The 17585-nt window shown below is 42.3% G+C and overlaps 1 protein-coding gene across 1 annotated transcript in view; it reads left to right on the top strand.

Annotated features, from left to right (window-relative positions):
• LOC132833499 (regulating synaptic membrane exocytosis protein 1-like) overlaps nt 1-17585 on the top strand; it is a 786224-nt gene that overhangs the window by 511687 nt on the left and 256952 nt on the right. Inside the window, exons 13-14 of the mRNA XM_060851848.1 lie at nt 5292-5463; nt 10297-10450. Of these exons, the coding sequence (XP_060707831.1) occupies nt 5292-5463; nt 10297-10450 (326 nt within the window). The remainder of the gene's footprint in view (nt 1-5291; nt 5464-10296; nt 10451-17585) is intronic.

Here is a 17585-nt window from a genome sequence, read left to right as displayed (position 1 = left end):
ATAGTGAAGAAGGCGTTTGGTATGCTTTCCTTATTGGTCAGAGTATTGAGTACAGGAGTTGGGAGGTCATGTTGCGGCTGTACAGGACATTGGTTAGGCCACTGTTGGAATATTGTGTGTAATTCCTATCGGAAAGATGTTGTGAACCTTGAAAGGGTCCAGAAAAGATTTACAAGGATGTTGCCAGGGTTGGAGGATCTGTCTGTGTGACAGTAAGTGTGTTGGGGGAGTGTCTGTGTGCGTCCATCTGTCTGTGTGTGCATAGTGCAATGCCCTCCCCCCCCCCCCCCCCCCCCCCCCCCACACACACACACACACACATACTCTTATCCACATGCACACATTCACATAAAAGTTATGGGATGAATTTGTACTTGCAGAATTACATTTTGCTTTGTTCAAAAACTGCATGAATTCACGTAAGATTCTGTAAATCTGTTTTTTAGATTAGAATCAGTCTGACCATTGCAGCACAGACAGCCTCACACAGGGAAGCTAACACCTTCAATACATTATCTGAGCCAATATGACACCAATTGTTAAAATTCACTTGCGAATGTAACTTTTTTTTAAAAAGTTTTGCGTTTTAAAAGAACTAAAATCAACATGGTAATTCTAAAAGATGAGAGACTTAACAAATAACCCAGGTATTTTTCAATATATAATTTTAGTTACATCACACTGTAAACATTTCCTATAATGTCTGTCTCTTACAATCTTACTCTGCACAACCACCTGATGAAGGAGCAGCACTCTGAACGCTAGTGCTTCCAAATAAACCTGTTGGACTACAACCTGGTCTTGTGTGATTTTTAACTTTGTACACTTCAGTCCAATACTGGCGTCTCCAAATCAGAATTGTACACAGTATTCTAAATGCAGCCGAACCAAAGTCTTGTACAATTTTAACATGATTTGCCAGCTCTTATACTTAATATCCTGTCCAATGAAGGCAAGCATACCATATGCCTTCTTGACCACTCTATCCACCTGTGCAGCCACCTTCAAGGTACAATGGAGCTGAACTCCCAGATCTCTTTGCTCATCAACTTTTCTCAAGGCTCTTCCATTTACAGTATAGTTCACTCTAGAATTAGACCGTCCAAAATGCATCACCTCACATTTGCTTGGATTGAACTCCAATTGCCACTTCTCCGCCCATCTCTCCAGTTTATCTATATCCTCCTGTATTCTTTGACAATCCCCTATGCTTTCTGCTACTCCACCAATCTTCGTGTCATCTGCAAATTTACTGATCAGACCACAAATGTCCTCTTCCAGATAATTTTTGTATATCACAAGCAACAATGGCCCCAGCACTGATCCCTGTGGAACACATGGGTCACCTTTCTCCATTTCAAGAAACTTCCTTCAACTGCTATTCTCTATTTCCTGTTGCTCAACCAGTTCTTTATACACCTAACTAGAACAACCCAGGACACCATGTGACTTCACTTTCTCCATTAGTTACCATGGGGAACCTTATAAAATGCCTTATTAAAGTTCATGTATATGACATCTCTAGCCCTTCCTATCACTTCCTCAAAGAACTCTATTAAGTTGGTAAGGCATGATCCTCTTTTGCCACCCTCAGCAACCTGGGATAGATCCCATCCGGTCCTGGGGATTTGTCCACTTAATATCTTTTAGCCTACCCAACACATCCTCCCTCCTTATGTCAATGTGATCCAGAGTAAACAAACTTCTATCTCTAATCTCAACATTCATCATATCCCTCTCCTCAGTGAAAATTGATGCAAAGTAATCATTGAGAATCTCACCCATTTTCTCAAGCTTGACACACAACCTTCTTTCCTTATCCTTTAGTGTACCCTTTCTCTAGTCACCCTCTTGCTTCTTCTATATGAATAAACGGCTTTGAGATTCTCCTTAATTATGCTCGCTAAAGCTATTTCACGACTCCTTTTAGTCCGCTTGATTCCTCGTTTAAGATTGGTCCTACTCTCCCAATATTCTTCCAAGGACCATTCTGTTCTTATCTGCTTGGACCTTATGTACACTTCCATTTTCCTCATGGCTAGTAGCACGATTTCTCCTGTTATCCATGGTTCACGAATTTTGCCTTTCCTATCCCTTGTTTTCAAAGGGACACTACCTTCAGCCTATCTTTGAAAGCCTCCCACATATCAAATGTGGACTTCCTTTGAAATAGTTGCCCCCCCCCCATCCACATTTCCGAGCTTCTGCTGAATTTTGATATAATTGGCCTAAGCCCAGTTTCATATTCATAGATTCAAGATTATACATTTAAAAAATAGGAAACTAAACAGTGGAAATTTTGTTTTATAATAAAGGGTATATAAAATACAATTCAACATGTTTTGATGAGGCAATATCAAATCTCAGAGACCTCAGGCAGAATGTCGTAGCCAGGACAGGGTATAATATCAATTCACCTAGATAAAGTCTGTTGTGAGGACATGTTGATATAAAGTAGAATTTGCCAGGTAAAATGTTTATTCAGAAGAGACAGGGTTATTAGACAATACAATGAAGGAATGGAACATGTAGGATAGAAGTGCTTCAATAATTTTTGATTAGATTACTTACAGTGTGGAAACAGGCCCTTCGGCCCAACATATCCACACTGACCCTCCGAAGAACAACCCACCCAGACCCATTCCCCTACATTTACCCCTTCACCTAACAGTACGGGCAATTTAGCATGGCCAATTCACCTAACCTGCACATTTTTGGAATGTGCAAAATCCACTCAGACAGTTGCCTGAGGCAAGAATTGAACCCGGTCTCTAGCACTGTGAGGCAGTCGTGCTAACCACATGCCACCATGCCACTCACAATGGAGGACTCCAGAATGGGATCACACAACACCAGGTAATAGTTCAACAGGTTTATTTGGAAGTACTAGCTTTCAGAGCACCACTCCTTCATCGGGTATCTCATGGGGCAGGATCATAAGACCCAGAATTTATAGCAAAAGATCATAGTGTCATGCAGCTAATGTAATATGTTGAACACACGTAGATTGTAAAGTCTTTCATCTTTTAGACTGGGTTGCAGGTATTGATTCATTAATCCCACAGCTTCTTTCAATTCGCATTCCCACGATAACTTAAGGTTTTATAAAAGAAAGGTGACATCTCAGCTCAGACAATGCATTAAAGGTATGAAGTTACAGTCTCTCTGTATTCCAATGTTGCGTGTGCATGTCTCTCAGATTTGGAGGTGCCGGTGTTGGACTGGGGTGTACAAAGTTAAAAATCACACAACATCAGGTTATAGTCCATCAGGTTTATTTAGAAACACTAGCTTTCAGAGCGCTCCGAAAGCTAGTGCTTCCAAATAAGCCTGTTGAACTGTAACCTGGTGTCGTGTGATTTTTAACTATGTCTCTCAAACAAATTCTCACCCATGTGCACACCCTCTCACAGGCTTATACTCCATCACACTCACACACACATTCTATCTAGCATGTGCACTTACACACTCTCGCATACACACTGTCACATACATACTCTCACGTACACACTCACATGCACACTCTCTCACAAATACATTCTCTCTCCCTCACATGCATGCATGTGCACATGTAAGTCTATATGGTGAAGTTGTGTTTGCAGAATTGGATTTGCAGATACATTCTATTTCGTACAAAAAAGAGCACAATCTCTAGGCAGTCAATCCATGTGACATTTTATAAATTCCTCCTTTGGAAATAGAACCAGTGTGACTCAAGTTTGGAATACAGACTGACTGTAACCTATTACCTTTAATGCATTGTCTGAGCTGAGATGTCACTTTTTTAAGATAAAACTTTAAGTTATCTCGGGAATGTGAATTGAATGTGAGTTCTGGGATTTACATATTGATGAATTGATACCTACAACCCATTCTGAAAGATGACAGACTTAATAGCAACCTACATGTGTTCAATGTATCACATAAGTTGCATGACACTATGATCTTTTGCTATAAATTATGTGCCTTATGATCCTGCCCCACTAGTTAACTGATGCTCTGAAAGCTAGTGCTTCCAAATAAACCTGTTTGACTATAACCTGGTGTTGTGTAATTTTTAACTTTACAGAGTTAATCTTTCCAGGATTAGTCATCAAGTAATTGTCTCTTATCAGCTGTGTACATGTATGACCACCAAGAAATTCAGAAGGCATGGTGCAGGCTGCTCATAAGTTTTTCATTTCAGGGCATCTCTCAGAAAAAAATCAAAAGTGTGACCTTATTGAATCATGAGGCTGCATAAGTGAATGTAATTTAAAGGTTATTGCAAATAGGACAAAAACATTTGAGGTTCCAGATTAGACTGGATTAATGGAACAAAACAAAGACACTGAAGGGCTGTGAGCACATAGTGAATATGTGGTTCGTGGTTTTTGCTCATGTGAAAGGGAATGCTATGAGTTATTGATTAGCCAAACAGACTAGAGGTCAGTTGTGATATTTTTCTATATGTGAGCCACTTTAAACCCACTTTTCTGCTCCTCACATATTGCAGACAGTTCCACATCCAGTATGTGCTTTATGCATGTGATTTACTTCTTCCAAACTTCTGACGGTACCTGTTGTAATTGGAAATCCTTCATCTGCTGTTACAAAGTCTTACGTAGCAGTAAGGCATTAAAAAGGTTCAGTGGTAAACACCTGGGGCAAAGGTATTTATAAAATCTATTGTCACATTTCTTAAATTGTTGATAATTGATAAACCTTGGTACATTGGTCAGTGTTTACTCCATAATGAGGCACAGTCCTGAAACAGACCTCTTTGTTAATCTCCAGTAGGCCAAAGAAGGAAACAGATTGAAGGAACAAATAAAATTAATGACAGCTAGGTTACCAGTTTATGAAGATGTAGAGAGACTAGGCAATTGACATGTCTTAATCAACCTATTATGTTAAAATTCAAGGGCTGATGAGACTTGATCCAACCTCCTCGCTCAGCGATAGAGGTATTACACTGCGGTTCACTCAGGTTGAGTAATTGAATGTAAATCTCTTAACTGAGCAATTATGGTTTCAATCTTCTATCCCAAATACAGAAAAACATGTTATTTTTGGAAATCTTCAGGACAACTTATTTTAATTATAGACCAGTTAAGTTGTTTTCACAACATGTTTAACACACAATTGGTTATTTACTGACTATAAAAATTAGAGCATATAAAATGATCTGTAGTTTTGTCTTGTTTTGTATTTTAAATGTTGATTACTCAACTGAGATCTAAACTGAGACTGTTCTAAAAAGAAGTCACTCAGAAATGTAAAGTAATTGAACTGTATATTTTAATGGTCAGTGACAAGAGTAAACGAAGGACCAAAACCGTGAAGAGAAGCTTAGAACCAAAATGGAATCAAACATTTGTCTATTCTCATGTACATCGGAGAGACTTTCGAGAACGCATGTTGGAAATCACGCTATGGGATCAGCCTCGAATACAAGAGGAAGAAAGTGAATTTCTCGGAGAGGTAAAAGATGTGCTTTAATTCCTACTATGTCTTTATGCTAAAAACAGTCTAGGTAATGATCAGACATTCAGAAGCTGTGAGACTGGAGAATTTTAAACACGCAGCAGTATCCAGCTTCAGCTTATCTGCATGGTCTGGTCATCAATCAGGCAAAAATGCCACTTCAGAAACAGGTTATTGGATCTTACTGTTTCCCAAAGGTTTTTGTTTGAGCTCACAGGAAGAATAAATCAGTGATTCTCCATTGCATTTATAATCATAGAATCCGTACAGTGTGGAAACAGACCACTTTGGCCCAACAACTCCACACCGATTCTTTGAAGAGTAACCTATCCAGACCCATTTCCCCCACTCTTTCACTCTACATTTATCCCTGACGAATGCATCTATTTTATGCATGCCTGAACACTATGGGTAATTTAACATGGCCAATTCACCTAACCTGCACATCTTTGGATTGCGGGAGGAAACTGGTACACCTGGAGGTAACCCACACAGACATGGGAATATGCATAAACTCATACAAACTGTCACCCGATGCTGGAATTGAACTGGGGTCCCTGGCTCTATGAGGCAGCAGTGCTAACCACTGAGCCAACATGTGCTGCCCTGTTTGTCGACAAAGAAATTTGAGGAAAAATTGGTGTTTATATTAGCACCCTGCAGGATTTCTGAGCATCATTGCAGCCAGTTTGAAATGTAACTGTTGTTGTAATGCTGAAATCACAAGAACCAATTTATGAACAGCAGTTTCCCAACAGATCTGATCATCTTTGTTTGTAATCTTCATTGAGAGATAAAGATCATTCAGAATATGGGAATAAACTCCTTGTTCTTTTACAATTTGTTAATGCAATGTGTGTATTATTAGCTGGGCCACCCTGAATTGTCCATCCTTCATTGCCCTGTAAAAGGTAGTAGTACATAGAACATAGCACAGGGAAGATGTGTTAGGTAGGCTAGAGGTTATTAAGAATGGATGGGATCTATCCCAGGTTGCTGAGAGAGGGAAGAGAGGAAATAGCTGGGGTCCTGACAGATATCTTTGTGACATCCTTAAAATTCAGGTGAGCTGCCGGAGGACTGGAAGGTTGCGCATGTTGTCCCCCGTACAAGAAAGGTAGTAGGGATATTCTGGGTAACTACAGACCAATGAGCCTGATGTCGGTGGTGGGAAAGTTGCTGGAGAGGGTACTGAGGGATAGGATCTATTTATATTTAGAAAAGAATGGGCTTATCAGTGATAGGCAACATGGTTTTGTGTAGGGGAGATCATGCCTTACCAACTTAATAGAGTTCTTCGAGGAAGTGACCAAGTTGATAGATAAAGGAAGGGCTGTTATATACATGGAATTTAGTAAGGCATTTGACAAGGTTCCCCATGGTAGACTAATGGAGAAAATGAAGTCACATGGTGTGCAGGATGTTCTAGCTAGGTGGATAAAGAACTGGTTGAACAACAGGAGACAGATTTACTAATCTGTCTTGAAGGGAGTTTCTCGAAATGGAGAAAGGTGACCAGTGGTGTTCCACGGGGGTCAGTGCTGGGGCCACTGTTGTTTGTGATATACAAAAATGATCTGGAAGAGGGCATTTGTGGTCTGATCAGTAAGTTTGCAGATGACTCAAAGTTTGGTGGAGTAGCAGAAAGTATAAGGGATTGTCAAAAAATACAGGAGGATTTAGATAGACTGGAGAGTTGGGCAGAAAAGTGGCAGATGGATTTCAATCCAGACAAATGTGAGGTGATGCATTTAGACAAGATTAATTCGAGAACTAATTACACAATGAATGGAAAAGTTGATGGGCAGAGAGATCTGGGAGTGCAGGTCCATTGTACCCTGAAGGTTGCTGCACAGGTGGATAGAGTGGTCGAGAAGGCATATAGTATGCTTGCCTTCGTTGTTCAGGGTATTCAGTATAAGAGCTGGCAAGTCATGTTAACATTGTACAAGACATTGGTTCGGCCGCATTTAGAATACTGTGTACAGTTCTGGTTACCACATTACCAAAAGGATGTGGATGCTTTGGAGAAGGTGCAGAGAAGGTTTACGAGGATGTTGTCTGGTATGGAAAGTGCTAGCTATGAAGAGAAGTTGAGTAGGTTAGGTTTATTTTCATTAGAAAAAAGGAGATTGAGGGGTGACCTGATTGAGGTTTACAAAATCGTGAAGGGTATAGACAGGGTGGATAGAGACAAGCTTTTTCCCAAGGTGAAGAATTCGGTAACGAGAGGTCACGCTTTCAAGGTGAGAGATGAAAAGTTTAATGGGGATACACGTGGCAAGTGCTTCACACAGAGGGTGGTGGGCTTCTGGGACGTGTTGCCAGGAGAGATAGTAGAGGCAGGTACGGTAGATTCATTTAAGATGGATCTGGACAAATGCATGAGGAGGTGGGGAGCAGAGGGATACAGATGTTTAGGAATTGACCGACAGGTTTAGATAGTACATTTGGATTGGTTCAGGCTTAGAGGGCTGAAGGGCCTGTTCCTGGGCAGTAAATTTTCTTTGATCTTTGTTCTAGTTTAGGCTCTTCAGCCCACGATGTTATGCTGAGCACTTACCTTAAGCTAAGATCAACCAAACATATACACCCCTTAAATTACTGCTGTCCATGTGCTTGTCCAGCAGTCACCTAAATGTCACTAATGTTTCTGAATCTACTACCACTACTGACAGTGTATTCCACGCACCCACCTATACCTTCCTCCAATCACCTTAAAGTTATGACCCATGGTGACAGCCATTTCTGCCCTGGGGAAAAGTCTCTGGCTATTTACTCTATGTACGTCTCTTATTACATTGTACATCTCTGTCAAGTCACCTTTTTTCATTCTTCTCTCCAGTGTGAAAAGCCCTAGCTCACTCAACCTTTCTTTATAAGACATGCCCTCCAATCCAGGCAGCATCCCGGTAAATGTCCTCTGCATCCTCTCTAAAGCATCTATAATCCTTCAGAGAATGAGGCGACCAGAACTGGATATAATATTCCAAGTGTGGTTTAACCAGGGTTTTACAGAGCTGCAGCTAAACCTCACAGTTCTTAAACTCAATTCCCCGTTAACGAAAGGCAAAACATCATAGGCCTTCTTAACAACCCCATCAACATGGATAGCAACTTTGAGGGATCTATGTACATGAACACCAAAATCCCGCTGTTCCTCTACAATGCCAAGAATCCTGCCTTTAACCCTGTACTCAGCACTCAAATTCAACCTTCCAAAATGAATCAATTCACATTTATCCAGTTTGAACTCCATCTATCACTTCTTAGCTCAGCTCTGCATCTTGTCAATGTCTTGTAGCCTGCAACACGCTTGACATTATCTACGATTTTTGTGTCATCGGCAGACTTACTAACCCATCCTTCCACTTCTTCATCTAAGTCATTTATAAAAACTACAAAGAGCAGAGCTCAAGAACAAATCCCTGCGAGACAGCACTGGTCACCAACCTCCAAGTGGAATATTTTCCATCCACTTCTCTCTGGTCTTCTTTCAACCAGCCAATTCTGTATCCAGACAGCCAAATGTCCCTGTATCCAGTACCTCCTAACTCTCTGAATGAGCCTACCATGGGGGGGATCTTTATCAAATTCCTTACTGAAGTCCACATACACCACATCCACTCCTCGACTTTCATCAACTTGTCTTGTCATATCCTCAAAGAACTCAATAAAACTTGTGAGGCATGACCTGCCATTCACAAAGCAATGCAGACTATCTTTAATCAAGTTATATTTTTCCAAATAGTCATAAATCCTATCTCTCAGAATCCTTTCCATTATCTTGCTTACGACAGGTGTAAGACTGACTAGACTGTAATTCATGGGATTTCCTTATTCCCTTTCTTGGACAGAAGAACAACATTCGCCTCCCACCAATCATCCAGTCTTACTCCCATTCAGAGTGACGATGTAACAATTATTGCCAGAGATGCAGCAGTTCCATTCCTTGCTTCCTGTATTAACCTTGGATACATCTGGTCTGGCCCTGGGAACATATCTATTTTGATACTTCCTAGAATTTCCAGCACATCCATCTTCTTAATATCAGCCTGTTCAATCCTATTAACCTGGTCCACAGTGTTCTCACTATCAACAAGATGAATACTGAAGCAAAAAACTCATTTAGAGCCTCACCTTCCTCTCAAGATTCCAGGCACAAGTTCTCACCACTATTCCTGATCGGCCCTACTGTCTTTCTGATCATTCTCTTATTCTTCACATAGTGTGTTACCTTCTTGAATTATTGCACTCTTTGGGGTGTAGGAGTGCTGTTAGGAAGGGAGTTCCAGGATTTTGACCCATTGACACTGAAGAAACAGTGATATATTTCCAAGTCAAGGTGAATAGCTTGGAGGGGAGCTTGCAGTTGATGGGGTGTTGAATATATCTGCCACCCTTGTCCTTCTAGATAAAAGTGGTCAACAGTTTTGGAAGAAGAAGCGTTGAAGAAGCATTAGTGCATTTTCCTTCAAAATACTGCCATGGCCTCTTTTACATCCACAGAGAAGGCAACAGTCTCTGTTTAGCATCTTTTTCAACAGTGAATCTACCAAAATGGGTCAATTTTTTCAAGGGATTCTCCTTAGTGGTGTGGTGATTAGTTCAACTATTGCCCAACAATAATGTTGATAATCTACATTTAGTTTAATTAATAGTTTTCATTGATATGTTTTATTTCTATAAAACTCCTTCTATAAATGTATCCTCCCTATCACATAACCTTCTAATCCTGCATTCTACTTTGAATTAGTTGTTTATCCACCTCTTTCATAGAGTTTGTCTGCAACATTTCAGAGTGGTGTAGACATTGTTGCATTTTTGCAGATCCTTATAGAGTTGGAGACGGCCTTACTGGATGATGAACCGCACTGGTACAAACTTCAGACGCATGATGTATCTTCACTACCTTTGCCTCAGCCATCGCCATATATGCCACGGCGCCATGTCCATGGAGAAAGTCCTAGTAAAAGGCTACAAAGTAGGTTGTTTGTAAATATAGTTTTATAAGTCTTGAGGCTATTTTGTTAAGTAAGTTCACAGCATAGAATACAGCGACTCTTCTATTGATTATGAACTACATTGACTATGACATTTGCTTGAAGTCAATCCGGTAAAATAAAATGACATTTATATTTTCCTAGGCAGGAGACTTTTTCTTTCCTAATCAAAAATGTAATTGTGTTACTGAAAAAAGACCCATTTTAAAAAAGACCCAGAATTAAGACAATAAAACTGATGAAATTTGTCTTTTATCAGCAATAGTCAAGCTTTGTACTACCAAATGACTATTAATATTATTGTAATTCATTTCTTACAATATTTTAAGAACTGTTAAACAAAGGGATCCAGAAGAAGATACTTGGGTAACAGCACTTAATGTTCACTTGTGATTCCTATCTTGGTTCTTTCAACAATAGATCTAAATTATTTAAATTAATTGTTTTCCAATTCTGTGGAATTTTAGATAAACACATTGAATACACTCGTGTAATTCAGTTTTGCATTACTACTACATTATTTCAGAAAGCAATTAAATATTAGTTTCTCATTAAGTAAATAATATTGATCTAACTAATAAGTATATTTGTCAGTCTTATGAGGCTTCTTTTAAACATTCCATGTCAGAGATTTATCCATTAATCACCCATGTAGAATCTAGTTAAGGTTTTCTAAAATTCCAAACATATATCAACTTCATTGCTTCAAAATTAGAAATCATGGGACACCAGGTTACACTAAACAGGCTTGTTTAATCACAAGCGTTTGGAGCACTGCTGCTTAATAAGGTGAAATGGAGGGAAGCCGAGAGGCACAGAATTTATATGGAGAGAGATTCCGGGTAACTAAGAATGTCAATGGTAAATACAAATGCTGTGAATGTAGTGTTTACAGGCTGAATAATAAGTATTTGCAAGTGACATTGTCAAACAGTATGAGTGAAGTGTCAACAGCTGAATGACAAGTAAAGAAATGACTGATGATCTAATTAATAATTAGAAATAAACAAAAATGGAATGGTGTTAGAAACAAACCAAATGGCTGGAATAACATGATAGATATAAGAGGTACGTCAAGGGTCTAACCAAACTAACAAGTAATTCAAAACTCTGTGCAGTGTTTGGATCCAGGTGGATTTTGTTGACTATGAGATCCTTGATTGGAGTTGTTAAGCTGGGTCAATCAGAAAACCCTGTCTGACCAATATAACCAGGAGATTTAGAATATCCTCAGTTTAGGGAACTGACTCTGTGCTGGCTGGGCCACAGTCAGTATATTACTGTTACTGTTGGTGTTGGTTTCTGCGTCTTTTTTCTGGGTGGAAACCTGATTCCTGAACTGGCTGAATTATTTAGCCAGTCCTTTAATGAGGACTGACTTTTAAACTGATGCACACAATGTGTTTCAGGTGTAACTCAGTTCTTATTATGGGATTGTTGTTTCACTGGCTGGTTGTAGCCTGTGTGTTACTCTTTTTCACTTTTGAGAAAAGTACAATGCTGACATTGAGGCAGACCTTGGACTCTGGTTTCCTTTGTTTTTTATATGTACTTTCACTGTTTTTTGGTGTTTGGACTGAGCCCTTGTGGGAAAAAAAACATCTTACCAGAAGAGCTATTCCTGTGGGGAGGCCTAGCCCTGGGACTAGGCCTCTGAAGATTGAACACCTGTGTGTGTGTTAGGAGGTGAGCATTTGCCGTGTCCTGGAGTTTGGGAGAAGACCTTGCCTTCAGGAGTGGACCAAAGCCCTGTGAGTTAACTACACCTGTACAATGTACTATGTTCCTGTGAGTTGGCCTGGTTCTCCAGGATGGGCCAGGACTCCATGGAAACTTAAAACCTGTGTGCTATGGGGTGTGCATTTGCTGCCTCCAAGAGTGGACTCTGTTTTTTAGCGGTGGACTCTGCAGTTTGGAATGGACTGCATTTCTGACAATGCACCTTGTAAACTGGAGTGTACCCTGTGTTCCTGGGAATGGACTCTATTTTGAAGACTCTATATTTGGACTCTGTGTACCAGAAAGAATTCTTTTTTTTGATAATTAACTCTATCATGTTGTTTGTTGGGTCTATCACCTGCACTGTCTTATGTATCCCTGGCAAGCCCTACTGTGCGCTGGGAGACTCATGGGTCTTCCTGAAAGCTGTCACCCCGAGAGCCATCCTGTGAACCTGAAGGTGGGTAGGCTGTTCCGAAAGCCAGAGGGTGTGTAAGCCACCCTGATGCAGGCTGCCTTGAGAGCCAGAAGGTGGGTAGGCCATTCTGAGTGCTGTATCCCGAGAAGGGGTAATCAGGACAGGCTATCCTAGAGTTGGTCGGAAAGTGTGTCAGAGCGGCCAAGAGCCAGAAGGTGTGTAAAGGTGGGCCGAGATCCGGAAGGCTTGTGGGCTGCCCTGCACGCTGTCGTCCCAGAGGAATGGGACAGGCTGTCCTAGAGGTGGCCAGAGGTGTGTCAGGGCAGTCCACGGGCCAGTCGGCACATCGGAGTGGGTAAGAGCCCAATGGTACATAGGGGCAGACTGAGAGCCAGAAGGCAGGTAGCCGTTCTCAGCTCTGTCACCCGGGCAGGTCCCGGGGCGGGCTGTCCTCGAGGTGGTCAGAAGGTGCTACGGGCAGTTAGTGAAGCCAAAAGGTGGGTAGGCCGTCCTGATGGCTGTCATCCCAGGCGGACTGTCCTAGAGGTGTTGAAAGGTGTGTCAGGGCAGACCAAGAACTGGAAGGGACATGGGGTGGACCGAGAGCCGGAAGGTGCATAGCGGCAGGCTTCCTTAGAGTGGTCACAAGGTGGGAGGGAACGGGGCTTGCTGGGTCTGTATTGTATGCACTTTTTTTTATGTAATTGGATTGTCTATTTATGTACAAATGTCATTGTTGCTGTCTTGTAATGTTTGAAACTGGGATTTGAGATTTGTTCTCATTTCCCTGTAAACTGGTTGAACGGTAGGGTTTGAGGGCCTGGCTTTGCTGATCCTTTCCCTTGCAAAATTGCTGTTTCTTTGTATACAGCTGTTAATGTTAACTGTTTTTTGTAAACTGTTTTGTAATTGTTTAATAAAATATTATAACCAGGAGATTTAGACTATCCTCAGTTTAGGGGACTGACTCTGTGATGGTAGGGTGATAGTCAGTGTGTTCCTGCTGCTGTTGGTTTCTTTTGGGGGAACCTGATTCCTAAACTGGCTGAATTATATACCCAGCTTGTTAACTGGTATTCCTTTTATATTGAGGACCGATTTTTTTTTTTAAACTGCCTGATCTTCATAGTCAATGTGTTTCAGTTCTTATTATGGGATTGTTGTTTCACTGGCTGGTTATAACCTATATGTTACTCTTTTCTCTTTTACTTTGTTCATTTCTCAATGTTGATTTTGTGTTAGGGCTTAAGCCTTGCATTCTGGTTTTCTTTGTTTTTTTTAATGTGTTTTCACTTTGGTGTTTAGACTGTGCCTCTGTGAAAAAATGCATCTTTCCAGATGAGCTGTTCCTCTGGGTAAGGGCTGAAGAAGGGCTCATGCCCGAAACGTCGATTCTCCTGCTCTTGGGATGCTGCCCTGACCTGCTGCGCTTTTCCAACAACACATTTTTCAGTTCCTCTGGGTAACCCTGGCTCTTTGTTGGTGGACTAGGCCTCTATAAAGACTGAACGTATACGTGTGTGCTGGGAGGTGAGCACTTGATGTATCCTAGAGTTTGGGAGTTGACCATGCCTTTGGGAGTGGGTCAAACTCCTGTGAGTTAACTGCACTTTTAACAATGTACTGTGGGCTTGGTTCAACAAGGATGGGCCAGGACTCTACGGAGACTGAACATCTGTGTGCTGTGGAGGTGCGCATTTGCTGCCTTCAGGAGTAGACTCTGCCCTCTGTGGACTGTTTTTAGTAGTGGACTCGATTTCTGACAACGTACTTTGTCCACAGAAGTGGACTCTGATCCTGGGAATGGAACCTACATTTTGAAGAGAACAGTTTATGGTAATGGACTCTGTACGCTGATAATTGACTCTGACATGTTACTTGTTGGGGTTATCACCTGCACTGTATTGTGTGTCTCTGGATCCAGCAGGCCTCACTGTGAACTGGGAGGCTCAAGATGGAAAGATGTGGAAGCTTTGGAGAGGGTGCAGAGAAGATTTACCAGGATGTTGCCTGGAATGGAGACTAACTCATACGAGGATAAGTTGAGAGTGCTAGGCCTTTTCTCATTGGAACGGCAAAGGATGAGGGGTGTGTGAGAAACAAAGCTCACTCACTTCAATAATTTCAGTCCGAGACAAGATCAGAATCAGTAGTGTCATTTATTTCACACTTGCAAGTGGATGTGAAGTCCACTGTCTGTCTCTCTGTACAAGGCAAGGGATTCACACACCGAATTCAATGAATACTCGATATTTATATAATTTGATTCCTTTTTTTTTAATTTCATTTCTCCCCCCTCCCCCATTTACATCCTCCACTTCCTAAGACCGGTACCCATTACTCCTGTTTATCTCTTGTCTTATCTGGCCTTGTCTGTGGCAAAATGCTTATTCCTGGCCTCACAAGGCCATTTGACCTCATCCTGCTGTGGGTTATTGTTAGGCACATCCTTTGCTTACCATTATCTACTCCCTCCATCTGTGCCACCCCTCTCAGCATCTTATCATTGAAACTCTTTTAATTGGGGCTTGTTCCTGTGTTTCTGTAAAAGTGGGAAACAGATATTTATGCCTACTGTTTGTACAGGCTTATCTAGCTTAACTGCCTCTCTTCACAGCATCTTATCTAGTCGCCTGTATTTCTACCATTGTTTTGCAGTCCCGTTTCTTTCTTGCATACATTTTTAGCTAATACAAAAAAACAATTATGCATTTCCTCCACATAGTTTCCATTCTTGTTGACTCAGCTCTTGGCTGAAACAATTACACACTGGTGTGAGTTCATTTACTTTGTATAAGCAATTATAATTGCAGAAGTAACATTAATTTACCTATATCCCACAGGTGACTTGATAGAGGTTTTATAAGATGATCAGAGGAATAGATAGAGTAGACAGTCAGAAGCTTTTTCCCCAGGTACAACAGTGAGTTACAAGGGGACATAAATTTAAGGTGAAGGGTGGAAGGTATAGGGGGGATGTCAGGAGTAGGTTCTTTACCAGAGAGTGGTGGGGGCATGGAATGCGCTGCCTGTGGGAGTGGCAGAGTCAGAATCATTGGTGGCCTTTAAGAGGCAATTGGATAGTTACATGGATAGGTACTTAAGCTAGGACAAATGTTCGGCACAACATCGTGGGCCGAAGGGCCTGTTCTGTGCTGTATTGTTCTATCTTTTTTCTGGAGGTTGTCCTGAGAGCCAGAGGGTGGATAGGCTGTCCTGTGAACCTGAAGGTTGGTAGGCTATCCTGAAAGCTGGAGTATGGGTAGGCCAACCTGATGCTGGTTACCCCGAGAGCTGGAAGGTGGGTAGGCCATTCTGGGTGCTGTTGTCCTGAGAAGGGGTGATCAGGATAGGCTGTCTTAGAGGTGTTCGGAAAGTGTGTCAAAGCAGCTGACAGCCAGAAGGTGCATAGGGGCAGGCTGAGGTTCGGAAGGTTTGTGGGCTGCCCTGTGTGCCGACGTCCCAGGGAAGGGGACAGGCTGTCCTAGAAGTGGCTGAAATATGTGTCAGGATAGGCCACAGGCCCGATGGTATATAGAGGCAGATTGAGAGCCAGAAGGCAAGTAGGCTGTCCTCAGCATTGTCACCCCAGGCAGCTACTAGGACGGGCTATCCTAGAGGTGACTGGAACATGCGAAGGGCTGTTGGGGAAACTGGAATGTAGGTGCACCATGCTGACTGATGTCGTCCTGGGGTGGGGGTGAAGGTGGGGGTTGGGGGAGTTAGGGAAGCAGGACTGGTGTCCTATAGGTGGTGAGAAGGTATGTCAGAGTGGACCGAGAACTGGAAGGGGCATGGGTGGACTGAGAGCTGGTAAGGGTGGGCTGCCTCAGATTGGCTGGAAAGTGGTAGGGATGGGGTTTGTTGATGGGGGTCTGTATTTTATGCAGCGCCAGGCGACTGCTAGCATCCTTGCAGAAAAGTAGCATAGGGCTGTCTGGTCAGTATGTGGGGAAGCTGAGCCAGGTGGCTGATGGTCGCCTGTAGGAAGGCTGACTGGCAGCAGGACTGGTCAGTACGCAGGGAGGCTGGGAAACGATAGGCGATGGCCGTTCTGTAGGAATGCTGACCAGGAGAAAGGGTCAGTCAGTACGCAGGGCCGGGTGCTGAACAGCCTGACTGTAGGAAAGCAGGTCAGGGGTGGTTTGGTTAGTACACGGGATGACTGGGAGCTGGTGGCTGATGTCTGTCCCAGAGGAAAGTGGGCTGGGAAGAGTCAGTCAATATGAAGGGTGGCCAGAGACTGGAAGGCCAACAACCAGTTCGTAGGAAAGTGGCCTGGGGTAGTTCAGTGAGTACGCAGGGTGACTGGGAGCTGACTGGTCGATGACCAGCTTGGAGGAAAGCAGGCATGGGGAAGGTCAGTACATAGGGCAGCTGGAGACCAGAAGGCCGAATGTTCTGCAGGAAGGCTAGCCAAGGATGGTCTGATCAGTATGTGGTGTAGATGGATATCAGGTGTCTTTTGTTTTTACAGTTATATTGTGTTTGTGTTCTATGCACTTTCTGATTTGATTGCTCTGTCTTGTCTGTGTTTGTTATTGTTTTCTTTGTGATAAATAGAAGTGGGATTTGAGGTTTGTCCTCATCTCCTTGAAAACTGGTTGAGTGGTGGAGTTTGGCTTTAGCTTTGCTGCCCCTTCCCCTATAAATGTTTTTTTGTTAACTGCTCCTTTGTTTATGAACTGTCTTGTATTTTGTATTGTTTCATGAAATAAAAAAAACAGGAGAAGGTGTGTCAGGGAGGGGTGGAGGGATGGCCAGAGCTGGAAGGAGCATAGGGGCAGGCTGCCTTGTGGTTGGAGGTGGGAGGAGTGACTTTGCTAGGTTACCAGGGGTGTCTGAGTTCTATTCACTTGCTTTTGATTGGACTAACTTGTATGAGTTTGCTACGGTTTTCTTTCTGACTGAAGGTGGGATTTGAGGTTTATCCTCATTTCCCTGTTAACTGCACGGTAAGGTTTTGGGTTTGACCTTGC

The sequence above is a fragment of the Hemiscyllium ocellatum genome, chromosome 3 (genome assembly GCF_020745735.1).
Source record: "Hemiscyllium ocellatum isolate sHemOce1 chromosome 3, sHemOce1.pat.X.cur, whole genome shotgun sequence".
Classification (NCBI taxonomy): domain Eukaryota; kingdom Metazoa; phylum Chordata; class Chondrichthyes; order Orectolobiformes; family Hemiscylliidae; genus Hemiscyllium; species Hemiscyllium ocellatum.
The sequence above is the reverse complement of the archived record's forward strand: the minus strand, read 5'-3'. Positions and strand labels throughout refer to the sequence as shown.